The 26,143-nt window shown below is 44.8% G+C and overlaps 1 protein-coding gene across 1 annotated transcript in view; it reads right to left on the bottom strand.

The window, feature by feature from the left end:
* Nucleotides 1-26,143, bottom strand: part of PRKCH (protein kinase C eta) — a 235,024-nt gene that overhangs the window by 80,495 nt on the left and 128,386 nt on the right. Inside the window, exons 5-9 of the mRNA XM_020905071.2 lie at nt 24,562-24,650; nt 22,923-23,052; nt 19,915-20,042; nt 16,510-16,653; nt 16,159-16,332 (exon numbers count right to left, since the gene is read on the bottom strand). Coding sequence (XP_020760730.1) covers nt 16,159-16,332; nt 16,510-16,653; nt 19,915-20,042; nt 22,923-23,052; nt 24,562-24,650 — 665 coding nt within the window. The remainder of the gene's footprint in view (nt 1-16,158; nt 16,333-16,509; nt 16,654-19,914; nt 20,043-22,922; nt 23,053-24,561; nt 24,651-26,143) is intronic.

Here is a 26,143-nt window from a genome sequence, read left to right as displayed (position 1 = left end):
AAAGATTTTGGTTTCAGCATCAAATAGGAGCAAGTCTACTGAAGATACTTATGCATTTAGTTTGTATTGGGTGATAAAATAAAGAATAAAAATGCCATTACGCTATTTCACTTATTTAGATCTTTTTCATGACAGAGGTTCTGAAACTTTGCAACTTTTTAAAGAAGATTTCATCTCTCCCTTTGATTTGTGGATCACTTAGACATGGCTGCCTTCTAAGAAGAGATTCCGGGTTACAGCTGTCTCATTAAACATTTTTCCCAGTTAGGGAGGCATCGAATCTGGCCAAGAACATCCATGTCTGTCTTGAGAAGATGCCTGGGAATCCACTGGCTGAGAGGCTCTTCCTTCCTCTGCTTTACGTGCTGCAGTTTCTATCTGGAATGTGCCTTCCAAGTGCTATTTTGAGTCTGATTTTTCCACTGCAGCCACAATATCGTTCTTCTCTGGCCCTCAAACTGGGGAATAAAATCCCCTACCCCCTACCCCAATCTCCCGACTCTTTTTTCAATGTGGGAAAAATATGGATCTTCACGGTCCACTGAGGAAGAAAGATGCAGACCTTAGTGTAAAGGGTATGTGTGTGTGAGAGTCGCTCAGTTGTGTCTGGCTCTTTGCAACGCCATGTCCCGTGGCCCACCAGGTTCTTCTGTCCATGGAATTCTCTAGGCAAGAATACTGGAGTGAGTGACCATTCCTTCTCCAGGGGATCGTCCCATCCCAGGAATTGAACCTGGGTCTCTTGAGACCCAAGTAAAAGAAGCATAGCTATAATAAGATGAGGGACAAAGTAATCAGAAGTAGATGAAAAAGGTTTACCCTGGGGAGAGGATATTGTGTTGACTTTGTCAAGAAGCTTCAGCTGGTGAAATAAAGTTCAGAAGTGCCCTTCAAACCCCAAGGATGAGAACAGTGATTAAGATAGTGGCACCAACAATCACATCCCAGATTCAATGGATAGTTTTGAATCCTTTGGTGAATTGAATTCATCATGGCACTTGATGCCTCCTCCTACGAAACCTCTTCCTTCTGATTCTTCTTTTTTCCCCCACTTAGAAATTTCTAACTTAGGGCTTCCCTGATAGCTCAGTTGGTAAAGAATCTGCCTGCAATGCAGGAGACCTGGGTTCAATCCCTGGGTTGGGAAGATCCCCTGGAGAAGGGAAAGGCTACCTATTCCAATATTCTGGCCTACAGAATTCCATGGATAGTCCATGGGGTCACAAAGAGTCAGACATGACTGAGAGACTTTCACTTTCACTCTCCTCTCTTCTCCCTCTATAAACATCTATGGAAATATTTAAAATTACAGTTTCTACTATGCCAAGAAGAACTAAAGAGCCTCTTGATGAAAGTGAGAGAGGAGAGTGAAAAAGTTGGCTTAAAACTCAACATTCAGAAAACTAAGATCATGGCATCCAGTCCCATCACTTCATGGCAAACTGATGGGGAAACAATGGAAACAGTGAGAGAATTTATTTTTGTGGGCTCCAATATCACTGCAGATGGTGACTGCAGCCGTGAAATTAAAAGATGCCTGCTCCTTGGAAGAAAAGTTATGACCAACTTAGACAGCATATTAAAATGCAGAGACATTACTTTGCCAACAAAGATTTGTCTAGTCAAAACTATGGTTATTCCAGTAGTCATGTATGGATGTGAGAGTTGGACTATAAAGAAAGCTGAGCACCCAAGAATTGATGCTTTTGAACTGTGGTATTGGATAAGACTCTTGAGAGTCCCTTGGACTGCAAGAAAATCAAACCAGTCAATCCTAAAGGAAATCAGCCCTGAATATTCATTGGAAGGACTGATGTGGAAGCTGAAACTCCAATACTTTGGCCCCTGATGCGAAGAACTGACTCATTTGAAAAGACCCTGATGCTGGGAAAGATTGAAGGTGGAGGAGAAGGGGATGACAGAGGATGAGATGGTTGGATGGCATCACCGAATCGATGGGCATGAGTTTGAGTAAACTCTAGGAGTTGGTGATGGATAGGGAAGCCTGGTGTGCTGCAGTCTTTGGGGTTGCAAACAGTCAGACACAACTGAGTGACTGAACTGATACTGGCACTATGCCCGGAGGATACTGATGACACAAATCTAATCTTCCATCTGGGTTACCATCTAATCTTACCACTGGGTTTTCTGTAAAGTGAACCCAGGTATTCCATTCCCCCAGGCTCCCAATGGGTCAGAACTCTGGCCACTCCTCTCACTCTTTTACTCTAAAAGTCCTACCAATTCCACCTCCTACGTGTTTCCCTGACTCCACTCTTATGACGGCTGCCTTGGGGCAGAAAGGTTCTGTGGACCAGTGGTTCAACGGCCTTACCAGGGCTGCCCCCTGTCAGTCTCCTCTGCAGACAGCCACTTACAGCCCTCCCCAAATGCAGATCTTAGGTTGCTCTCTGACTTCACATCCTCTGCCAGTTGCTTTCACCTCTGAAGAGTCTAAACTCTTCAGCACAGGATGTCTTCTTTCCTCCCCACATTTCCTCTTCTGCAATCCTGCGCCATCAAGTTATTTGGGGGCTCCTGGCCACATCATAGTTTTAAGCCTCTGTCTTTGCATGGCTGTTACCTCCGTCTGGAAGACCCATCCCCTTTCTGTCTCTGTAGGGCTCCTATTCATCCTCAAAACCCAGCTCAGAACAGCCCCTCCCAGGGAAGGTCCTCCCAATCTCCCCAAGGGCCACGCTATGACTATCTTCTATCACACAGTGATGAAACGTACCCGTTTAGGATAGGGTGATCCTTGAATGAAAGCAACCAAAGGACAGTCCACATTTTATTCTTCCTTATGCTTCCAGTCCCTAGCATATATTGTCCCTGACTCAGGAAACATTTCCTAAATTGAATTAAAAATGCAACATACATACAATATTACCATTCAACATATCAACAGGTAATGTCTCTGGTGGATAGGATCTACTTGTCTTTTTTTTTTTTTTAATTGAAGTATAATTGCTTTACACTGCCGTGTCAGTTTCTGCTATATAGCAAAGTGAATCAGTCATATACATATATAAATCCCTCCCTTTCTTTTATTTCCTCCCCATTTGGGTCACCACAGAGCACTGAGAAGAGTCCCCTGTGCTATCCAGTAGGTTCTCATTAGTTATCTATTTTATACATAGTAGTGTATATATATCATTCTCAGACTTCCAATTCCTCCCACTCCTCTGCTTTTCCCCTTAGTATCCATACATTTTTTTTCTGTCTGCACCTCTATTCATGCTTTGCAAATAAGATCATCTTTACCATTTTTCTAGATTCCATATATATGAATTGATATACAATATTTGTTTTTCTGACTGACTTCACTCTGTATGACAGTCTCTAAATCCATCCACATCTCTGCAAACGACACAACTTTGTTCCTTCTATGGCTTAGTAATGTTCCAGTATACATGGTACCACATCTTCTTTTACCATCCCTCTACTGATGGACATTTAGGTTGCTTTCATGTCCTGGCTATTGTAAATAGTGCTTCAGTGAACGCTGGGGTACATAAATCTTTTTGAATTAAGGTTTCTGTGGGTATATGCCAAGGAGTGGGATTGCTGGGTCATATGGTAATTCTATTTTTAGTTTAAGGAACCTCCACACTGTTCTCCATAGTGACCGTATCAATTTACATTCCCATCAACAGAGTAAGAGTGTTCCCTTTCCTCCACACCCTCTCCAGCATTTACTATTTGTAGATTTTTTGATGATGGCCATTGTCACCAGTGTGAGATGATACCTCATTGCAGTTTTGATTTGCATTTCTTTAATAATTAGGGTGTTGAGCATCTTTTCATCTGTTTGTTGGCCATCTAAATGTCTTTCTTTGGAGAAACGTCTATTTAGGTCTTCTGCCCATTTTGGGGTTGAGTTGTTTGTTTTGATATTGAGCTGCATGAGCTGTCTATATATTTGGGGGATTAAACCTTTGTCAGTTGCTTCATTTGCAAATATTTTTCTTCCATTCTAAGGGTTGTCTTTTCATCTTGTTTATGGTTTCCTTTGGTGTGCAAAAGCTTTTAAACTTAATTAAATTCCATTTGTTTATTTTTGCTTTTATTTCCATTACTCTAGTAGGTAGGTCAAAAAAGATCTTGCTGTAATTTATCCTAAAGAGTGTTCTGCCTATCTTTTTCTCTAAGAGCTTTATAGTGTCTAGCCTTACCTTTAAGTATTTAATTCATTTTTAGGGTCTACTTTTAACATGTAGAGACCACACAATTTTGCAGACAGCCTCTATGGTATCTGTATCTTAAGCTGAAATGACATTTCCATACACGGAAAACAAACAAAAGAAAACAGCAAATCTGTTTTCCCCTAGATTACACTTGTATTTCTACCAGCACATTTTTTCTACACTGATTGGGAAATGTTTCTTAAAACTTGATCTCCATCTGTAAATTCCAGTTATATGCAGCACACAGAGGACAGGAGTCTGACTCACAGATAAGAACCCGTTTAAGACCACTGTGACGATGATGAGTTTCATAAAATGTCACTCATTCAGGGCCTTGTTGGCAAAGCAGAAATATAATCATTAAATGCCAAAACATGAGAGCTGCACTATATGGACTGCTTGCTTTCTAACATAATCCATTTTAAATATATGCTCGCTGAGCTAATCTTTTATTCCCTGGATGCCCCCCGCTCTGATAACTCTGCCCCATCACAACAGCCTGCTAACTCCTGCTCACATTCAACAGATCCCTTATTTCCACCTCCTCTTCCCAGCTCAGGGCCCCAGTCCCCTCAAATGCCACAGTGTAGCGCTGACAGCTGTTAGCAGCCCCTAAACAGGAACTCTGTCTACACACTCAGGAAAAAAAAAAAAAAGATATAATATTTATGTTTTTATAGAGAAGATCTGACACATTTTCTTTGACCTCTGTAGAGAGTAAATTGATCTAGCTTACTTGACTTTCCGTATGTAGGCTGGACCACCAGATGTTCACGTAAGGCAGGGGTTTTCAACTGGTGAGATTTTCCCCCCAGGAGCATCTGTTCATGTCTGGAGACTCTTTTGGTTATCATAATTAGGCATGTGCTATTGGCATTAGTGAATGGAGGCCGGGGATGCTCTCATCCTACGGCACACAGGACAGCCCCCACCCTCTCATAAAAAAGGGTTATCCTGCCCCCAACGTTAGCAGTGGGCAAATCTCATCACATTACATAAATGATTCAAATTTTATATAAAATTTTTAGTAAATTTAAATAAATTCATATATATATATATATATCATTGTTGTTTACTCATTCAGTCATTTCTGACTTTGCAACCCCATGGACTGTAGCCCACCAGGCACCTTGTCCATGGGACTTCCCAGGCAAGAGTACTGGAGTGGGTTGCAATTGTCATTCCCTTCCCCAGGGGATCTTCCTGACCCAGGGATTGTGTGTGTGTGTGTGTGTGTGTGTGTGTGTGTGTGTGTGTGTATTCTTTTTTTTTTTACTGGAAAGGTTGATTATTCATCAGTCATTTAATTCCTTGACATATTGACCTGCTGGTGAAAGTCAAGGCTGTGCAGGTAAAGTTCTGAGCAATGTGGAGGGAACTTCCTGCTACAGATCTGACCTGAAGCCAAAGTAAAGAGGGACAAATTGAATTTGTGAAAGTGTTAGTCGTTCAGTCATGTCCCACTCTTTGTGACCCCATGGACTGCAGCCTGCCAGGCTCTTCTATACATGGAATTCTCCAGGCAAGAATACTGGAGTGGGTTGCCATTCCCTTCTCTAGGGGATCTTTCTGACCCAGGGATTGAACCCAGGTCTCCTGCATTACAGGCAGATTCTTTACCATCTCAGCCACCAGGGAAGCCCCTGGTGAGTTTATGAGCAGGATCTCAATTCCACAGGTTCCCAAAAGAGCAACCTGAACCAGTCTGTAGGTCCAGCTCCCTACTTTGCTGGTTGTGCCTAACTCATTTCGAACCACCTTTCCACCACTGGTAGACACACACTAGCACAGAATATCATGGGCACAGGCTACTTCCCACTCTGCAAGGAGATGTGAAATGAGGAGTGAGAGGAAGGACAAGGATGAAGGCACTTCCCACGGGCACAGGATTGGGATGCATGTAGGGAAGAGGGGGGGTGTTTTGCTGGAAGGGCTCTCCTCTTGTTTTGGTTGGGAATTAAACATTACATCATTTTAAGGTTGAAAATATCATATACCATAAGGATGAAATTGAGTTTCTGGGAAGAGTTCCAAGACTCTCTTCGTAAGACCTGAGCAAGACATCATCACAGACCATCCTAAGGAAGTGGGAAGGAGTGAGCTCCAAATACAGCAAGCTCTTTTGCTGTGCAAATACACTGAAAGCTGGATGGCTGCACAGAAAGGAAACAGGAGCTCCCTGGGTGGCCCTAAAGGGGAGACAGGGCCTGCCAAAGCCTCTGCCGGGGCAGCACGGAGGGTCCCTGGTGAGAGGAGCCCAGGTACTCCCTGGCTTCAGAAGGCAGGAAAAGAACCCTGCACAGGAGCAGTCAGTCCTGAAGGCATGGATATGGGGGTCGGGGCAGGGAGTGTGGTCCCGCAGCCTCCTGTGGGGCTCTCAGGGAAGAAATCAGTCCTCCCAGCGCAGGAGGAACTCTGTACCAATAGCGAAGGTGAGCGTGGGAAGTAAGCTGAGCTGATGCTTAGCCACAACACCTCCTGCTTTGGACCCCAAGCCCGTTGCCCTCCCTGCCCCTAGGAATCTCCATCAGGTCTTCAATTCCCTGCACCAGATGGGAATGCACAAGCAAATACAGCTTCAAGACACTTCTCCTGGACTCTCCTGTAAGCAGATGGCTGCTCTGAGCCTGCCCTAAATAGCAATCCCAGAAATTCGACCATGACCAGCCCACTGCAGAGGGGTGACTCTCTGCTAGGGACCTGCTCCTCAGGTCCCGAATTCCCCAGGAGGACACTGGCTCCATGAGGAAAGGGGCTCCTTCCTGTTTTGTCCACTGCTGTGTCCTCAGGGCTCAGAGCTGGGCCTACGCCCTAGAGGAACTCTGCGCACATTTGCCAAATGAACGAACACCCCTGATCTTCACCAACTGGTGGACGAGTCTCTGAAATTTCAGATTGGCAAAGTTTATACTGACAGACAGGGCTGACTTTGTCCTGAGAGGCCCTCGATCTGGAGCCCGAGAAGAGATGGACATAGCTGTGTTCTGACCAGTGATGAAGTAATTATGGAAAAAGCAAGTATTTCAAAACTAGGAGACATTAGTCTGTGGTTTCCACCCAGTGTAGTTGGGTTTCTAGACTGCATGATTCTGGAGGGGACTTGCTCCAGCCACCCACAGATGTCACCTTAGGTCTTGGCCCCAAGGTCCTAGTTGGCCCTGACAAAGGCCAACCCAGTTTCCCAGGGAAACACCCGCAGGCCACCCTAGGGTGCTAGTTGGACTGTTAGTATTATATTCTGGTTGCCCTTCTGAGGAAAGACTGGCCGGGAAGTAAAACTTTCCCCCAGAATCCAGAGCTCCTTTTCAGCTACCTTTCCTTGTGTAGCAGGGAGTAAACACAGTCATCATACTATCTGCCACGTGCACGACTCTCCTCTTGCCAGCTCCACTGAGCATTGCAAACACTGTTTCTTTCCCTTGCCCTCCATCAGTGTGATTCCGGACTGGCTGACTTGTCATTAAACTATTTGGCAGAAAGCCCATCACGTTCTCATTCCTGGAGCCACTCCCAGCACTTCCAGCCTGGAGCTTTAGAACAGGGCCCCGTGGTGGTCTGAGCATCCACAGTTTGGCAGGTTCCCAGGCATGGTTAGGGAAAACCGTAACCAACACTCCCTACCACAAAGCTTCGCCGGTCATCAGACACACAGGGGACGAGTCTGACCCTGGCAAGTCTCGGCCAAGCCAAAGGAAATGACGCACAATCCGTGAACCGCCTTCCACACACTGGAGGTGGGGGGTCCAGGCCATCTCGAGGTCATCACCGTGGGTGACAGCTAGTGACAAGGCCAGTTGCAGCTGAATAACCTCAAAAGGAAACACATGCCAACCCTTTCAAGCCCTTTGGTCACACCAAGTGTTCTGGCATCCTCCCCAAGCAGAGACAGCCAAAGGAACAGCAAGAACTCCGGGTTCTCCTATTTCTCATTCATTTTCACGACCCTATTGAGTCACAGATAGTTGGGAAGCTGGGATGCCTCTGGGGACAGAAGCAAAGGTCCTAAATCAGCCCCCGCCTCCCCCACTGGAAATTCAGAGCCCAGAGACGGCCCCTGTGCATTCTGTCCCCAGCGGGAACATGATTAATGTCAGGAACATGCCCAACTGGGAAACGCCAGGTTCTGGCTTGTTTTCTATTTTGATCTGAGCCAAAGGCAAACTGTACCAAGTGACCCATACGCAGACCACCTTGTGTTTGCGGCACTCAATGCTCAGTGGAAGGAGGAAGCCCAGTTGCAAACAGGCGAAGAAGAAATGGCCTTTCCTAAGGTATTTTATAAAAGGCCACAAAACCCTATGCTGTGAAAACCTGCCTTTATTCCTGCCTGATAACAGGCAGGGGGCCTTCCTCAAGACACGGGTGCCATTAGCTCAGCCACAGAACCCAGAGCTCACCTATGGAAGGCTACAGTGCGGTCACCTCCTTACCCCGGAAGATGCACCCCAGGGCGACAGGATGACTCTGCTGCCCATCTCTCCTGTCTGTGTCTCTCTTTGACACCTACACCCCTCTGCTAATATTTAACATAACGACAGAGAAAATAACTCAAAGACTGTTCCCCTGTACCCCTGTTGCCGGGTGACTTTCAGACATATTTTAAGGGTGACTTATGTGCACTGAATCAGTTCGCACCGGTTGGGTAAGCTGACAGCACTTGGGTCACAAGATTCCTAGCCACCCTTCCCTTCAAAGGCAGGGTTTCTGCTTTACTGATGGACACTGAGGTGCGGCTTCTTAGGGAAAGAGATGGCCCGCTGCCAAGAACTCCAGGCGCACCGCTTTGGGAGCGCCCCCGGCAGGTGACACCTGACGACACCCCTCAGCAGGGAGGTGAGAGCGCCCGGCTTCTGTCCCCGTCAAAGGAGGCTCTGTGTAACGCCTCCCCCGCCCAGGGCAGCAGATCACCAACGCACAAAGGGGCTCACGGCTCCAGCGCGGCCTGGGCACCGGGCACAGTGCGCCCTATGTTTCCCAAACGGAAACCTTCGCTCTCGCAAACTGGGTCTCTGCACAAAGGCTGCGGCATCTGACCACTGTTTACTCTGCCCCTGCCTCTTTGTTCCTCCTGGTCTCGGCCCTCAGCTCTCAGCCAGGCTCCAGGAGCGACAAGGAGAGCCCGGGGAGCTGGGGGTGGGGAGACCCGGATTCCAGGCCATAAATGCCAGCAGGCTCAGCTGCCGACACAACAGTCCCTGATTAAGATGAAAGGAGTGTGAAGTGAATTTAACCTGAAAGGCTGGGAAAGGCAGTGTACCCCAGGCCAGCAGCCCGGACCTGGGCCCTGCTGGCTTCAGGAGGCCTCGCTCCCCCCACCCCATCCACAAAGAAACAGAGGCACTTTGCAGGAACTGGCAAACAGAACAAAGAAGACAAAGATCATCCATAATTCCACTACCTTCATAAGAGTCCCTGATAGTTTACTGGCATCATTTCCTTTCTGGCTTTTTTTTTTTTTTGGAGGAGGGGACAGGTTTGCCAAGTTGCTCTCCCAGGAGGAACCTGAAATGGATTCATACTGCTAATAATCATAAATTCTGTACTATTTCCTGGCCTCCCATCTCTCGTCCCACCGTTTACTCTGTTTAATTTTGGGCAAGTAATTTAGCTTCTCCTTCACTTTATCACTCAGCAAAATAAAGATAATAATTGTACCCACCTTCTAGGGCTGATGTCAGAATTGTATGCAATAAATCATATATGTTAGATGCTTCTGAAAGTAACATACAATCTTTTAACTACTTAATATTCAATCATATCTCTACTGGCCAAAATCTTCATCAAGTAGTATTTTTTTTATTATTTTTTTTCATTTATTTTTATTAGTTGGAGACTCATTATTTTACAATATTGTAGTGGTTTTTGCCATACATTGACATGAATCAGCCATGGATTTTAAAAGTAGATTCCTATCACTGAAGACTTAAGTTGTTTCCAGTATCTTCCTATTATAAATTATGCACTGAAAATTAAACATATTTATGCATAACATTTTATTCTTTATGTTGCTTTCTTTGGCTAGGTTTTCAGAAATAAAATCAACAGATCCAAGAGTATAGCATTGATTCAGACTGTAAGCCATGATCCAGATTAATGAATTATTCACAAACTATTAGAATTTACAGTGCTTTCAGAAATTTATGAGAATGCCAATGGAATGATGTATTTGCAAGTAACATGTATTATGATAAAAAAAAAAATCTGAGGCAATAATTCATGGGCCCATAATTCTAGGGAGTAAACTTGACAAATTATCTAATATTTGAAATTTGCTTATCTTTTTGTTTTGACCAAGAACAAAAAGAGCTCCCAAATCCCTACTTTGTGTTTATTGTCACCATCATGTAGGGCCTGTGCTGGCCCCTGGGAGTCCTAGGACATGTTTGGTGTGGGGAAGGAGACAGTCATCACAACACCAGTTGGTTCACTTTTGAACCATGTCATGCATGTGGCAAGAGTGTGTCTGCATTCTCGCCTTTGGTCCTCACAGCAATCCTGCTTTCATCTCCACCAGGAGAACTCTAAGGCTCAAAGGAATTTTAAGGGAGTTGCAAGCCATTTAGACAGAGGAAAACAGAGCTGGAAGGACACAGCTTCCTTTCCCAAGGGCAAGGCTGCTGCCATATCAACAGGTTGGAGGGGAGCCAGTGCAGACAGGAGGGGCTTAAGCAGATGCTGAATCAACAACCTCAATGTTGTACGAGATACCAAGTGGACGGAGCCGGACTCCAGAGTCAGCCTGACCCAGAGATGAACCTTGTTTCCACCATTCAGCTCAAGGGAGCCTTAGCAAGCTGCTCCCTTTCTCCTGGGCCTCAGAGACACTCATTCCGAAGGCCTGGAGAGTCAGAGAAGCGCTGTTTCTACCAGCATCTTCACAATGAAATGACACATTGCAAGTGCTGGGGAGTGGCTCCCATGCCTCACCTCGGGTCCCTTCTAAATTCTGCAGGGGTGACTGTTTGGCGTGACACAGTGACCAGCATCTTCTTTTAGATGTCAGGGCCTGCCAAACACAGTTGCTGAAAAGCAGTCGTTTACCTGCTGTAATTTCTCATAGTAACCGGCATTTTCTGTTCTTCATCTTTAGTTTTTCAATAGCAAACAGAGATAGTAACTGAGGACTTCTGACAGATGAACTGATGCAGAGAGCAAATAACATGCATATGTAGAGTCTGATACCTTGCAAATCTGAGAGATGGCTTAAACTATAGCAACATGAAAATTGCATATCTTTATCTCAGCATAAGAAAAATGCACTTGATTCTTTTAAGCTGTTCCTACCACTTTATCATCTAGACTTAGGGGAGGGGAAAATTACTTTTATCCTTTGCTTTGGAGACATCTACTGCAGCACACAAATTTTAAACCCCAAAGTCAGCTCCTCTCTGGTGCAGAAATAAAAATCACCTTGTGGTAACGACTGCCACCTTGTGGCCATATATGAAACTGTCACTAAAAATAGATGGCCAATGTTAACAAAGGCTTCACCACTGCAGTCCATAGGGTCACAAATAGTCACACACGACTGAACACGTATGATACACAATACATCAGTTGAATACTGTGGAAATCACATGAAGACACTGATATCTGGGGATATTTTACAGTTCACATTTTCCTGGAAAGTTCTGCATTGTATATTCTATATTTATGGGCCTTCCAATCTGTTTCAGATTAATTTCTCTTCTACTACAACACCAGCTAATTGTTCATAAGACCTCAGACTGCTTCTATGGAGTCATGGGGATTTCCCTGGGTAGGTAAAAGCCCCCTGGAGTTGGGCAGGAGACACTTCTTTATTTGTTCATTAGAATAACTGAGTGGCCACTGCATGACCACATCAGTCAGCTGTCTGACTCAAAAGATTATCACCAGTTAATGTTGTCCAACCCAACGTCACAGCAAACTATCTGCTCTTCGGTGCAGCCCTGCGTGTAGTCCTGCCCAGCTCATGAAGTGAGAAGGAGCTGAGCTTGACGCCCAGGTGGACAACCAGCGCCACCCACCAGTCTTGCCTTCTTCACAAGGGTCTTCTCTAACCCAGAACCGTCACCCCACTTTTCTCTGAGAAAACAGCTGGATGAGGACCAGCAAAAGACTTTAGGTGGACAAAGCACAGGGTGTGGGAAATAATGTTTTGAGGTTACTCTGGATAGCAATGGAGAGGATGGGCAGAACTGAGCTCTGATGGAACCATGGACCCAGAAATGGGAAGCAGAGAATCGGGGGCATGGTGGCAGGGGCAGCGTGGGCTCTGATGAAGAGGGTGTGGCCTCCAGGGGCCCAGACTATGAGAGGCAAGAGGAAGGAGTGCAAGGGAACCTGCAGCCCAAGAAGCTATTAGCTGGACCCGGAGGTGCTTCGACATCACAGGAGTGCACGCCACACGTCCTTTTCACCTGTCCTCCTGTCTCCTGGCTCCCCTGTTCCATCCATTCTCCAAGCTGCACAGGTGCCTTTGCCAACACAAGGGGCCCTTACACACACGTGATGCTCAGCCTCACTTACTGTTGGAGAAATGCCAGTTAGAATTCCCAAGTCACCTTTAAAAAAAAAAATCTCTCCAGCCATCGAAATGATAGGCAGCGTCATGACAGGAGAGGAGGGGAAACGAGCCTTCTCACATGTGGTTTGGGAGTGTGAATTTAGAAATACGGCCAGCAAGCGGAAAGAGCTTGGGCTCAGCAGTCAGACTGCCTGACTTTAAAACATCTGCCACTTGGAAGCTAAATTTCTTCCTGCCTCAGTTTGCTCATTTGTAAAATGGGAGTGATGCTAACAGAACTTACTTCACAGGATTACCATAAAGACTGATAATACACATAAGGCACTTAACACAGTGCCTGGTATATAGGTGATAAAGTCTTGGCTATTTCCAGCCATGACAGGGGAGAAGGCCCACTAGACTCCATCAGAATCATAAATCCATCCATTTCTGACCAAGCAATACCACTTCCAACAGTGTCCCATATAGAAATCATAGCACAGGTACATAAAGATAAAAGTACAAGGACTCATTGTAAATTTGATTGAAATAAAAGTTAAGTATAACCTAAGTATATACCAATGGGAAATAGGTTAAATAATTTGTACTATGTTCTTAAAATGGAATACTATGCAGCCATTATAAATGAGGCAGTCAGGTATATACAAATATGAGACAATCTCAAGATACATTGTTTTTTTTTTTCAGACAAATAAGGTGAATGGGGATGCAATGTACAATGTGGTGACTATAATTAATGATATAGTATTGAATATATGAAAGTTGTTGAAAGTATTTCTTAAAGGTTCTCAACACAAGAAAAAAATTCTGTAAGTGTGCTGATAGATGCTAATTGGACTTAGTTGTGGTGCTCATTTTACTACACATGCAAATATAAAATCATTCTTTGTACACCTAAAACAATGTTAAATGTCAATTATATTTCATCTTTTTATATGCAAATTTTTAAAAAATATAAAGTTTGCAAGATGTATTACAGAGATTTTACTCTCTTAATAAAACCATTTTGGATTTTTTCCTTAGGAAGACAGGGGTGGGGGGACTTCCCTAGTGGTCCAGTGGTTAAGAATCTGTCTTCCAATGCAGGTGACACAGGTTTGATCCCTGGTCAGGGAACTAAGGTCCCACACACTTCGGGGCAACCAAGCCTGAGCATCACAACTACTCAGCACACGTGCCTCTACTAGAGAGAACCCCCGTGTAGGAATGCAGAGTCTGCGTGGCACAGCTAAGACCCAAGACAGCAAACATAAATAAATGTTTTTAAAAAGAGGGTACAAAATGGTGTGCCAATATATACCACCATTTATGTTTTTTTTTTAAAAAAAAAACTAAATACAGATGCATATATGTTGTGTGTATGTATGCTTTTGTGTACAAACAATTCTCTGAAAGGCTATACATGAAACTACTAGTTTCAGTCAAAGAAAGGAGACGAATACTTGAAGAAGGCTTATCTTACCCACTGCACACAAAAAATCTGCTTTTTTATAGTATAAAATTGCAATCTGGTATGTCATTCGTCTGCTTAAATGTCTTTCATTCATTCTTAGGGCTAAAATACAAGCTCTTTTCACAGAGGTTAAAGGTTCTCACAGCCTGGTCCTGGTCTGGCCCACTTCTGCAGTCGCAGTTCTCACTAGGCCCCTTCTCAACCTCACATTTGATGCTTGTGGGCTTTATGCACCCTTCTTGTTCCTGTTTACTGGTGGTGGTTTAGTCGCTAAGTCGTGTCCGACTCTTGCGACCACAAGGACTGTAGCCCTCCAGGCTCCTCTGTCCATGAGATTTTCCAGGAAAGAATTCTGGAGTGGGTTGCCATTTTCTTCTCTAGGGGATCTTCCTGACCCAGGGACTGAACCTGCATCTCCTGTTTAGGAGGCGGTTTACTGACTGAGCTACCACGGAAGACCTGTTTACTGGTAGACCCACCCAAAGCTATTCACCCTGTACAACATACTCCCTTTCACTCTCTCTGCCTGATTAATTCTAACCGATTCTTCTGGTTCCAGTGTAGCTGTCACTTTCCCTAGAAATGCCTTGCAGCATCCCTAGACCAGGTGTGATGCCCCCATCCCACTCCTACCAAGGCCTTTACATCCCTGACGGTGGCAGAGACAAGGGACGTGTCCTGAATTCTCTTTCAGAATGCCTTTGACAAGCAAGAAGACGGAAATAACTGCCAGACCCTCCCGCTGCCTTCATAGGAGCCCTCTCCCCTCTCCTTTGACAGCAGGAGCCCAGCCCTGAGCCCAGTCTAAGTGGGCTGCAGAGTGCCCCGCCTCAGGGACGAGGCAAGGTGGATGGGAGCCCACTGTGACAAAGCAGCTTATCTCGGCTAGATATTCGCTCTTCCAGCCTCCTCTGCAACTCAGGATGGGCCTACAACTCAAGCCTAGGAAAGCTTTTTCTACCCCTGATAAGAGGAAAGTGCATGAAGCCCTCTGCCTCTCTGCCCTGTGCTTCCTGCTTGAGATGCTGTCATGTGACGTGTGATGGTTAGGGCTGTGATATTAGGGTGAGTATCTTGAGACCTCAAGGGGAAAAGATGCCTAGTGACACTAAGCATCTCATACAATCCCAACAGTGCTATCATCAGACTGCTCAAGAAAAAAGTCTCTACTATGAACTAAACTCATCCTCTCTGTTTATTGTGTAAACCACTATCAGTCATATATTCTGTTAACTGCAGCCAAAAGCATTCCTCCTAATTGCACCCCATGATGAAAGTGAAGTCGCTCAGTCGTGTCCGACTCTTTGCGACCCCATGGACTGTAGCCTACCAGGCTCCTCTGTCCATGGGATTTTCCAGGCAAGAGTACTAGAGTGGGTTGCCATTTCTTTCTCCAGGGGATCTTCCTGACCCAGGGATTGAACCCAGGTCTCCCGCATTGCAGGCAGATGTTTTACCCTCTAAGCCACCAGGGAAGTTCCCACCCCATGATGGGGTAGACAGAATCCCAGGATCAGTCCACAGAATCAAGCAAAGGGTCCTTGATTGAGGCCAGGAGCAAGGCCTTGGGACATTACAAATCAAGATGCCTTCTTTGGGCCTATCCTGGCCTGAACTCTTTTTCCCCAGGTCAGAAACAGTTTAGCATTTAGCAATGAAGCCAAGGTCACAGTCACCAGGATAAGCAGTCCATGACATTTACTGTCTTCTTGGACTTCTGTAACCTTCACTCTGCTAGAGAAGACTTATGTACAAAGACATTTTCAATCTTAGGACACACAACCCTCAAAGTGATCCTTCTCCAGGACAGCATGAAAGGAAGCAGTTAGTTCATTGGTTCTGGGTCATCAGAAGTCACTGGGTACTTCAAATGACCCTATCTTGGGAGTCTCCAACCCCCAAAGTTTCTGATCACTTTATGAAACTTTCACTTTATGAAACTCAACATACTGCAGTCTCAACTTTTGAAGAAAGGAGGCCATGGGATGGTGACTGGGAGTCATACTTACAGGGGTCTGAAAGCAGCAGAACAACTGAGTGAGGAAGGGGTGATTGCGGGCAAGGGACAGGATCCTTTTCTCGGTCATGGTGCACTCCACGTCATCGTCCTGCAGGATCACGTCCTTCTTTAGCACCTTCACAGCATAGAGGTCTCCTGATTCTTTTATTCTTGCAAGCATCACCTATGGCAAAGCAGCAGGAAGGAGCATGAGCAGGAGAACTCCTGCAGCTCTCAGGGTATGGCCTTGTCTGGGGCAGAAGGCAGATGGGAAACAGGCACGTGGATACATTCCTGCACATACAAACAACCTCCATGGAGCAGGCTTCCTTTAACCCAGACAGCTAAAGCTAAGACTCACCTTCCCAAAGCTGCCCTTCCCCAACACTCGGATGAACTCAAAGTTGTCGATCCCAAGTCGGTTGGAGGAATTTACCCCAATGCCATTTCCTTCTTTGGTGCTCTCCTTTCCCTGTCGTCTTAGGGTTGATCTAGAAACAAGCTTCTGCAAAGAAGAGATACAGGGAATCAGAAATCCCAGTGGAACTTGAAGCAGTTACGGATGGAGAAGACTTGACTTGCAGCTTCACCCGTCAATATAGCACATGGGGAGCGATTAATACAGCTTGACATGTGATCAGGTTCTGCCATTCAAAGCTGCTTCAGCATAAACTCCTGATCTGTGCTTACTGTATTTGGGTAAGAATCATTTAAAAATATATCTAAGTCACTGAGTTTCAGTTTGTGCTCAAACGGCAGTATACAGAAACGCTGTCTCAGCCTGGTCCACCCGGTTGCTTTCTACAGGTGACCACATTCTAAGAGCGCCATCTGGTGTCCGTGTCCTACAAGTAGCAGATTTCACAACTGCTCAGAAAATCAACATGAGAACAAAGGAAGCAACGTTATAATATACATTTTAAATTATAGAAGAGAAATGAAAATTAATGTAAACATTGGAACAATGAGCAAATATATGAAGGATAATACAAAAAATACCTATAATCTCATCAACAAAAAATAAAAACAATATACACACATCTATCTTTACGCTTGATTAATTTTTAAAGACAAAGAAATCATTGTTTCATAACATGAATTTTAACATTTTTCATGCTATTATCATACTAACATATTATGTCAATTGCATGCTATTAACATATTATCCACAGTTCTAAATGTCCTTCAAGAACATGAGTTTTAAAAAGCTGTCCAATAATCAATTTTATGGATATATTGCAATTGATTCAATAACTCCCCTGATACTGGACATACAGACTCTCCCCCGTTTTTCTCTATATAAATAACACTCAGTGATCGTACTTGCACGTAAATCTTCCTATCAGGGTGATAAGGAGTCTGGGCTCTCAAGCAGGCTGCTTGGGTTCAAATCACAGCTCTGCAACCCAACCCTGTGACCGTGGACCAGTCACCCACCTCTTTGTGCTTCAGTTTCCCCTCCTAACAAAGGGGATGTCACAGCAGCTGCCACATGGATCGTTATGAGGAGTAAATGAATAACTGCACCTAAAGCTCTTAGATCAGTGCCTGGCACATTCAATAAACTTAAGCTGTACTGTCATCATTATCAACAAGATCATCATTAGCATCATCTATTCAGATAACTTTCCGAAAAGGGAACTCTGAACCAAGGATTTGAGTTTGAAGACTTGGGATGCATGGTCAACTTGCCCTCCAGAGAGGTTAACCACCAATACAATGAGAGCTCCTAGCCCACCAGATGGAACCAGAGGTGGGTGTGACCTCTTTGGGGAGTTCTCCAGCCCCATCCTGCAGAGGATGCTACCTACAGACATGGCGACCGTGCAAATGTCCATCTTGGGATACTTATAAGACAAGCAGACCAGAAGAGACAAGAGACCAGAAGTCTAACATCTTGGAGCATTTGACCTATTAAAAAAACAGCTAATTTGGGACAACTTCTAAGCAATGTCTGCAATAAATAGCTGGGCAATAGCCTGAAACTGCAAGGATTGTACTTACTCAACCGAGTGAAACAGTGATTGAAGATACAAAATGGATCACTTTTAAAAATCCAATTGTTTTAATAGTTTCTCCTCATAAATTTTTCAAAGACAGAAAAATTTTACCAGCTTGAATTTCACTTCCTCCACCTAAATCTTTCCCCTGGTTGGGCTGGCCCTAGCCAAAAAACTTCAAGCCAGTGTTTCTCAATCTTTTTTTTGTTTTAACCCATTCTTCTCTTTTGAGAGACTAGAGACGTCTCTCTTTAGTGATGAACTGTCAGATAATAGATAATTTGGGTTTTCTCACTATTAAGTGTCAAAACATTAAAGGCACTTGATTCAAATGACACGTGACCCTGCCCATTCCTGGAGGTTGTGCTGCATGGCTCAGCTCATTCCCACGGAGTTTCAGAAGCTCTGGGGCAGGCTGAAAGCCTTAACCTGACAATCTTCAGGCACTGCTGTCTGCGAGCGTGCATGCTAAGTCGCTTCAGTCACGTCTGACTCTGTGCAACCCTATGGACTGTAACCCATTAGACTCCTCTGTCCATGGGATTCTCCAAGCAAGAATATTGGAGTGGGTGGCCATGCCCTCCTCCAGCGGATCTTTCCAACCCAGGGACTGAACCTGCATCTCTTACAACTCTTGCATTAGGAGGTGGATTCTTTAACACCAACACTACCTGGGCTTCCTTGGTAGCTCAGATGGTAAAGAATCCAACTCCCAATGCAGGAGACAATCCCTGGGTCAGGAAGATTCCCCAGAGAAAGGAATGGCAACCCACGCCAGTATTCTTGCCTGGGAAATCCCGTGGACAGAGGTGCCTGGTGGGCTACAGTCCAGGGAGCTGTGAAGAGCTGGACACGACTGAGCCACTTTCACTTTACTTTTCCTCAAATCAAGAAATACAACATCAGTCCAAGGCCCTGATCTACCAGGTGGGGCCCTCCACCTGGTAGAGGTGGTTAGTGAAAAAAGAAGAAACAGGGTGGTTAGTGATGACATTTTTTGCACAACCAAGCACCTGCCAGTGATTGCACTTCCCTTCCTAAGTATCCAAAGATAGTTGCCAGTTCAGTCGAGAATTTTCCTGAACTAGACATCAAGCTACACATTTTAGAAGCCACAGCCATAGCCGCGGATCTTTCCCCAGCTCTCGGCAGACCCCAACTAGCAAGGCAGCAGTAGGATGCGGCTGAAGCTCTAATGGACCAGGGGAGGGTATGGGTCACTCAGGGAAGGGACAAGACAAAACGTACAGAGCAACAGGCCCGCTCCACCCACCCGCCGAGAGCCAAGAGGAAGGAACTCCTGTCTGAGGCTGGACCAGAGATAAATTCACGATCCATAAACAAAACCTTCACACTCTGGATTCCAGGGCTGTGGAGCATGCCAGCTCTTCAAGTTCAACGCCTTCAGAGAGGAGGACACAGAGACCCACGGTTACTGGCCAACTGCACACCCGGGGACCCCACCAAGAGCAGAACCCAGGCCCCTGGATTCCAGGCTTTTCACCAGACCACAATGACAGGAAGCCGATTTACCAAAAAAAAAATCCTTTTTCTGCTTATTGCAATATCTGCACACTCACTATATGTTGTTGCATAACTGTATATAGAATCTTATTTGCAGAAGAAAATGCTCTTTAAAAACGCAGTAAATCTGTTTACCGTATTTGCTGAGACTAGGACTTGAATTACGCCACACACGATATGAGGACTCACCACATCTGGGAACGATGTCCAGATTACAATATGTTAAAACAGTAAAGGCTCACCGAGGTTGGAGAAATATTTCCGGGTTGGAGGCCCATTCCCGCCAGAGTCTTGGCCAGCTCCACTGCGTTTACCCCACAGTTTGGGGCCACGTTCGCCTGACATCGAATGTGTACGTTCATTTTACATACTGGAGGGAAGAGGAGAAAGGAATCCACATTCAGAGAAGAGCCACGTCAACATGAGATGCAAAACAGGACCATGATAACCTGAAAGACTGTGATGGGGCAACTGCACAGGCTGAACAATGCCATCTTCTCTTAAAATTCAACCGACACAAATAATGATCCCTAACGGGAGCCTGGTGGGCTGCCGTCTATGGGGGTGGTACAGAGTCGGACACGGCTGAAGTGACTTAGCAGCAGCATCAGAGTGTAAGTAAATCCCTGACTTTCTCTATTTCTGTTTTGTGCAGAAGCAGAAAGCCTAGCATACTGAAGAATAAGAAATTTCAAATACCTTTTTTTTTTTTCACTGCAACTTGATGAAAGACATTCAACTATGTTACATTTTAACAGTCATCACCGATTTCCCAGCATGATTCAACACAGATTAAAATGCTCATCACAGGACAGTTCAGTCAACTAAGTAACAAGGAAACATGCCAAGTGACTTTATACTCTTCCTTGTACCTCTCCAAAAAAAAAGTCGGAATCGCAAAGCCATGTGTAGATGGCTATTTAAACAGTGAAATGGTGAGTCTGAGAGAAAAACTTCTAAGTACAGCCTTCGTTCTGAGCACTGTCTTTGGGTGGCCCTCACAGCTCAGAAGGCGGCATCCTGTGTGGCTGTTTCTCAGGGCTTGCAGCCTGTGGCTTCATGGGTGACGAAAAGCAATTGTTTTAAAGGTCAAAGTAAGTGGCGGTTGGAAGAGCAGACCGAAGTGAAGCTAAGCTCCTGGCGCACAGGAAGCTGACTTGGGATGATGAAAGGCCTGAGGTTTAATCAGCACAAGGTTCTGATATGGTTTCTTGACCTGGCCCTGCAGAGGGGAGGCAGGAATGAAGCAGCATAATACGTGTTTGGGGTGCATCAGCCCATCTTTGGAAGGATGCACAGATCCAGATTTTGTGGGGGCTGAATTTATGCAATTTAGGGTTGCCTTCTTTGAGGAGAAGAGCTCTCTGGGGCTTCTCTGGTGGCTCAGTAGTTGAGAATCCGCCTGCCAGTGCAGGAGACACTGGTTCGATCCTTGGTCCAGGAAGATCCCACATGCTGTGGGGCAGCTAAGCTGGCGTGCCACAACTGTTGAATCTGTGCTCTAGAGCCCGGAAGCCACAGCTACTGAAGCCCGCACACCCTGGAGCCCGTTCTCCCCAACAAGAGAAGCCACCGCAGTGAGAAGCCCGTGTATCACAACTACAGAGCAGTCCCTGCTCGCTGCAACTAGAGAAAAGCCCATGTACAGCAACAGAGACCCAGCGCAGGCAAAAACAAATTAAAAAAATCATTTAAAAAGAAAAAGAACACTCCATCAAGTAGAGACCGTGGAAGGTGCCTTGCAAGGGAGGGACTCTGAGGCTTAAGCTTTATTAGCTTCATAGCACATCCTCCTCTCTCAGGAAGGCTGGTACGGAGACATACAAGCCAGCAGTGGCTTTTCTAAAGCACCACGTGACCATAAAAGCAAAAATGATAAGAGCCGGAACGCTGTAGTGTGCTACCCTCAGCACCGCCAGGGACAAGAACCATGCAGACGAGCCCCAGCCATGGCTCTGTACAGAGCATACAAGAGCAGAAAGCGACTTTCACCCTAGAAAGGGACACCACCCAGCTAATGATCAAGCAGTGCCTAAAACAAAGCCACACGGGCACTGTCTGCTATTTTGGTCGAAAAAGAATTTATTTCACATATCTATGAAAAAAGAATCCTTGCGACCCCCATGGACTGTAGCCCTCGGGGCTCCTCTGTCCATGGGGATTCGCCAGCCAAGAATACTGGAGTGGGTGGCCATGTCCTCCTCCAGGGGATCTTCCCAGCCCAGGGATGGAACCCAGGTCTCCTGCATAGAAGGTGGATTCTTCACCTTCTAAGCCACCAGGGAAGCCCACACACACAAAAACACATGAACAAATAATCAAATGGGGCTCTGGAGAAACAAAAGAATTGGCCTTTCTTAAAAACAAGGGACTAGCCCCTTTTTGGTAACAGAAGCCAGTTTGGTAAGTCCAGCCAGTGGAAGTTGCCCAGTTTTATTGACATGAACTCTGCCTTCCTCTGGTGACTTAGAATGTGTCTAAGGCTTTAAGTTGAACTTCACATGTATTTCAGCAGGGGACAGTGCATCCCATGACAGCCAGACTGTTATAGAAACACTCAGTGAGAGATGACTCCAGGCCAATAGCCTCTCAACTCCTAACAGGACAGGGATCAGCCCCCACACTTCCCAACCCTTTGCTAAGGCAAAAGCGCAAAACCCAGGCTTCCTTGGGCATAGTTGTTGAAGTGTAAGCCCGCGTGGGGTCAAAGCTGAAGAATCCTTCATTCCGCTTACCCTCCGATCTCTACCAAGCTCTTTGACAAGACACAGGGCAGCTCCAGCTATGCCTCTGGAACTCAATTTCTGCTTATTTCTGGTGAGGTCATCAGACCACCTCTCTTGCCAGTTCTTTACCCATAACCCAACCTTCTCTGCTGACCACCTCACCTCCCACTAGCTTCCACTTCTGACCAGATGCCATTTTTCCCTCTTTCATATACCTACTGAAATACACAATGACTAGCCTGTACTCAGCACCAAACAGAGGATGGCCAGTAGGCTAGCTAACCAGATGGGACATTTAATTTAGCAACTGTGTAAGCATGCTGTAGCTGGGAAATCTGTGGATCAAGTGCAGCTCTCTCTACATGCCTGACAAGGGGTACATTCAATCTAGAGTCACAGAGATGTTTGTTTATAAAATATCTAAAACCATGAGTTCTAGGTCAGATTCTGAACTGCAGAATTTGGAAAGCTCGCAGCAAGGCGTTCTCATGAGGAAGTGGGCACCCCACCCGCCAGCATCTCACTTTTACACTGAAGTCCTTGCCGCATTATACCCCAGAGCAGGGAGCCACAGTGGTCGCAGAAGGTCGGCACCTTATAGTTGTGGACGCTGAACTTGTGTGGGATGTTGATCCCAAATCTCTGCTCAGCAGTCTGTGAAAAGGAAACAGGAGGACGAGAGCTGTAATGCCACACCTTCCACGAAAACCATAACAGGAGCCCACCAAATTCAAAGCCCACTATAACACCTGAGATGGGGACCTCATTACTGCTAAGCAGCAATGAATTACCCAGGCCTGACAATGCAGATTGTGCACATGTTCTAGGGAACAAGACCGGACAGAAAAATGTGGTACACAAGATTGTTCTCCATCTTGGGGGATTAAAAGAAATTTGAATTTTCATTTCATCTTTTATATTCAAGCTGTGTGTCTCTCCCTACCAATCCCCTCACACTTATGCTGGTTTCCTAGAACTTGTGAACTTCAGGATTAAACAAGCCTTTTGTAGACTACATACACTTACTATCATCACAGGTTCTTCCAAAAATCGATTATATCATGAGGACAGGGCAGAGAGTGGTACCCAGAGGACATGGAACCACCTAAGGAATTCATTCCAAAGTGACATTCAAGTGGTGATCTTATTCCACCCTTCCAGCCTCTGCCTGTCTTTGCATTTTGGTATCTCAGTGCAAAGATTCTGCTTTCATGTCAGGTACAATCACTTCTTGGATCAGGTGTAATCTCACATACTATTTTCAGCAAATAATTAGATTAGGCATATGCTCTATAGCCTACATCAAATTTAAAGTGATAACAACAGAGCCATGCATAACAAGGAGTGGGTAATATTACTCCTCTTGAAACCTTTCTGGTCTCTTTCTCAAAAGAAAGAACACATGCCTCTATGTTTACTCCATAGCAATTCTGGGTGTACACTGTAATGGACCATCAATTCAGAGCCAGACTCTTCAGTGCACCTGTGAATTTACCACTAACTGTTGGTCATACTTCACCTGCCTTCTACCTTCAGAATTTACACTGTTATACCCACCTCAGCTGGACGCAAAACGGCAAGAGTGAAGTTCAAGAATTTATGTATAAATAAACGTCCTCCTTGAAATTCCTTGAGAGGCTGGAAGGAGCCAACAGTCACTTTGTTTAGGGAGTACAATTTACAGTTAACATATTTATCACATCAGTTGTATCTTGCAGTATTGATCCTATTTTAAGATATATAGGATGAGAGAGAAGCTAGCTGGCAGAGGGTGGATTCTACATTCAAATACCAGTCATCCAATGCCAAACTCAGGGAACTTCTCACAATTCCAAATCTCTCTTCATATTAGAAGAACAGATCCCTAGAGCTTTTACCCAGCTGATCACTATTGGAATTATCTTAAGGACAGGTTAAGCTAAGCAAGTATAGAAACACAATGCCATAATATAAAAAGGAGAGACATTTCAATTCTGATACCATTGTTGGCTTCAAAGGGTATGGAAGGGAAGTGGGGGGCGCAGCAAAGAGGGACAGAGGGAGAGAAAGAAAGAGAGAGACACAGAGACAGAGAGGGAGAGAAAAGGAAGAAGGGAAGGAGAGAGGAGAGAGAGAATGTGCACACATAAGCATGTGGAGGCATTCAGCAAGCTGCTATCTTACCTTTGAATCCACTTTGTTAATATTGTTTTGGCAAGTGCAGGCTGTAACAATTAGATGATGGCAGCGCTTGTGGACGACACAGGTGCACACTAGGGAATCAAATCCAGCAGTTATACATTATCAGAGGCTGCAGCCTAGCCAGTTTCAGTAGAGCAATAAGGGCTGCACATGCCAACATGGCCTGATTTAGATGCTGGGCTCACGGGAAGCCTGTGCTCCCGTCCTTCCTATATATTCTTTACCCTCACCCTAACTCAGGCCTTTGTTTAAGCTCAAACTATTCATACTCATGTCTGGAACCAATGTCATCATTCCTGGCTTTAATCCTTCCTGAGCCCACCTCCAGAGGAATCATCTCACAGTATGATGCTGATATCCTCAGCCCCATGATCTAAAGCACTCATTCGTGTCTCACTATCAGTCAGAACAGAGCTGAAGTTTTCCGGGTGAGTTTCAGGCTCTCTCAAGCCCACCCTCGACTCACTTGTCACATTTCTTCTCTGAAGGTTTTTTGTCCCATTAAAAAACTAGACTAGTTGCTCTTCCTGGAGTAAGTCTTCACCCTCCTCCACACACTGTCCATGTCCTTCTCAATTCCTAGGCTATCTTCCTTTCCTATCACTTGACTAAATCAAATTTATAATAGGACACAACTTTTAATAATGTTTCTTCCATGGAAACTCACTCCCCATGGCTTCCCTTCTAGACTGAAACTCTTCCTCCTCTGATCTCCTAACTTTTAGCTGGCCTCCCTCATTTAAATTGTTCCACATATGGCCTCCAGTGTACTCAGGATTCCCAGCCAGCATGATGACTTGAACAAAGTAGGCATTCATTAAGTATTTGCAGAACGACTCAATCAATTGTTTGATTAGCTAGAACTTTATAAATAACTTTTTCTTCATTTTCATTTAGATAACTGATAGAGTGTAGATAGAGTCCAATTTCCATTAAAAAGCAATGAAGCAATATAAAAATACACATCATTTTTAAGATCTTTCAAGACATATGAAAGTTTCCAGGATTAAATACATAAAGACAGATGACAAGTCAGTAAACAGTACTATAATATAAAACAAATCTAGCTTTCAGCAGATCGAATTCTCAGGAGAACCAAACTGAAAGTGCCCAGGGAGCTAACTGGTCTTTTTATATGAGGGACTCCTTCAAATAGAAAAAATTTATATTCTGAGGCATTTGTGTTTTTCACAGTCGGCTTGGCTACAGATTTATTAATTTTATTGATATTTTCGGAGAACTAGCTTTGGATTTAGTGGATTTTTTTTATTGTTTCCCTAATTTAAATTTCACTGTTTCCCACTCTATTTTTATTATTTATTTTCTACCACTCATTTTAGGCTTAAGTTTCTCTCCTTTCTGAGATGGAAACTTAGATTATTGATTCTAGATCTTTCTTCTTTTGTAATCTATACATTTAATACTATAAATTTTCCTCTCAGCACTGCTTTCACTGCTTCTCACAAACTTTGATAAACTGTATTTTCATTGAGTTTAAAATATTTTTAAATTTCCTTTTAAGTCTTCTTTGACCCACGAGCCATCTAGAATATATTGCTTAATC

This window comes from Odocoileus virginianus, chromosome 6, assembly GCF_023699985.2.
Source record: "Odocoileus virginianus isolate 20LAN1187 ecotype Illinois chromosome 6, Ovbor_1.2, whole genome shotgun sequence".
NCBI classification, from domain to species: domain Eukaryota; kingdom Metazoa; phylum Chordata; class Mammalia; order Artiodactyla; family Cervidae; genus Odocoileus; species Odocoileus virginianus.
The sequence above is the reverse complement of the archived record's forward strand: the minus strand, read 5'-3'. Positions and strand labels throughout refer to the sequence as shown.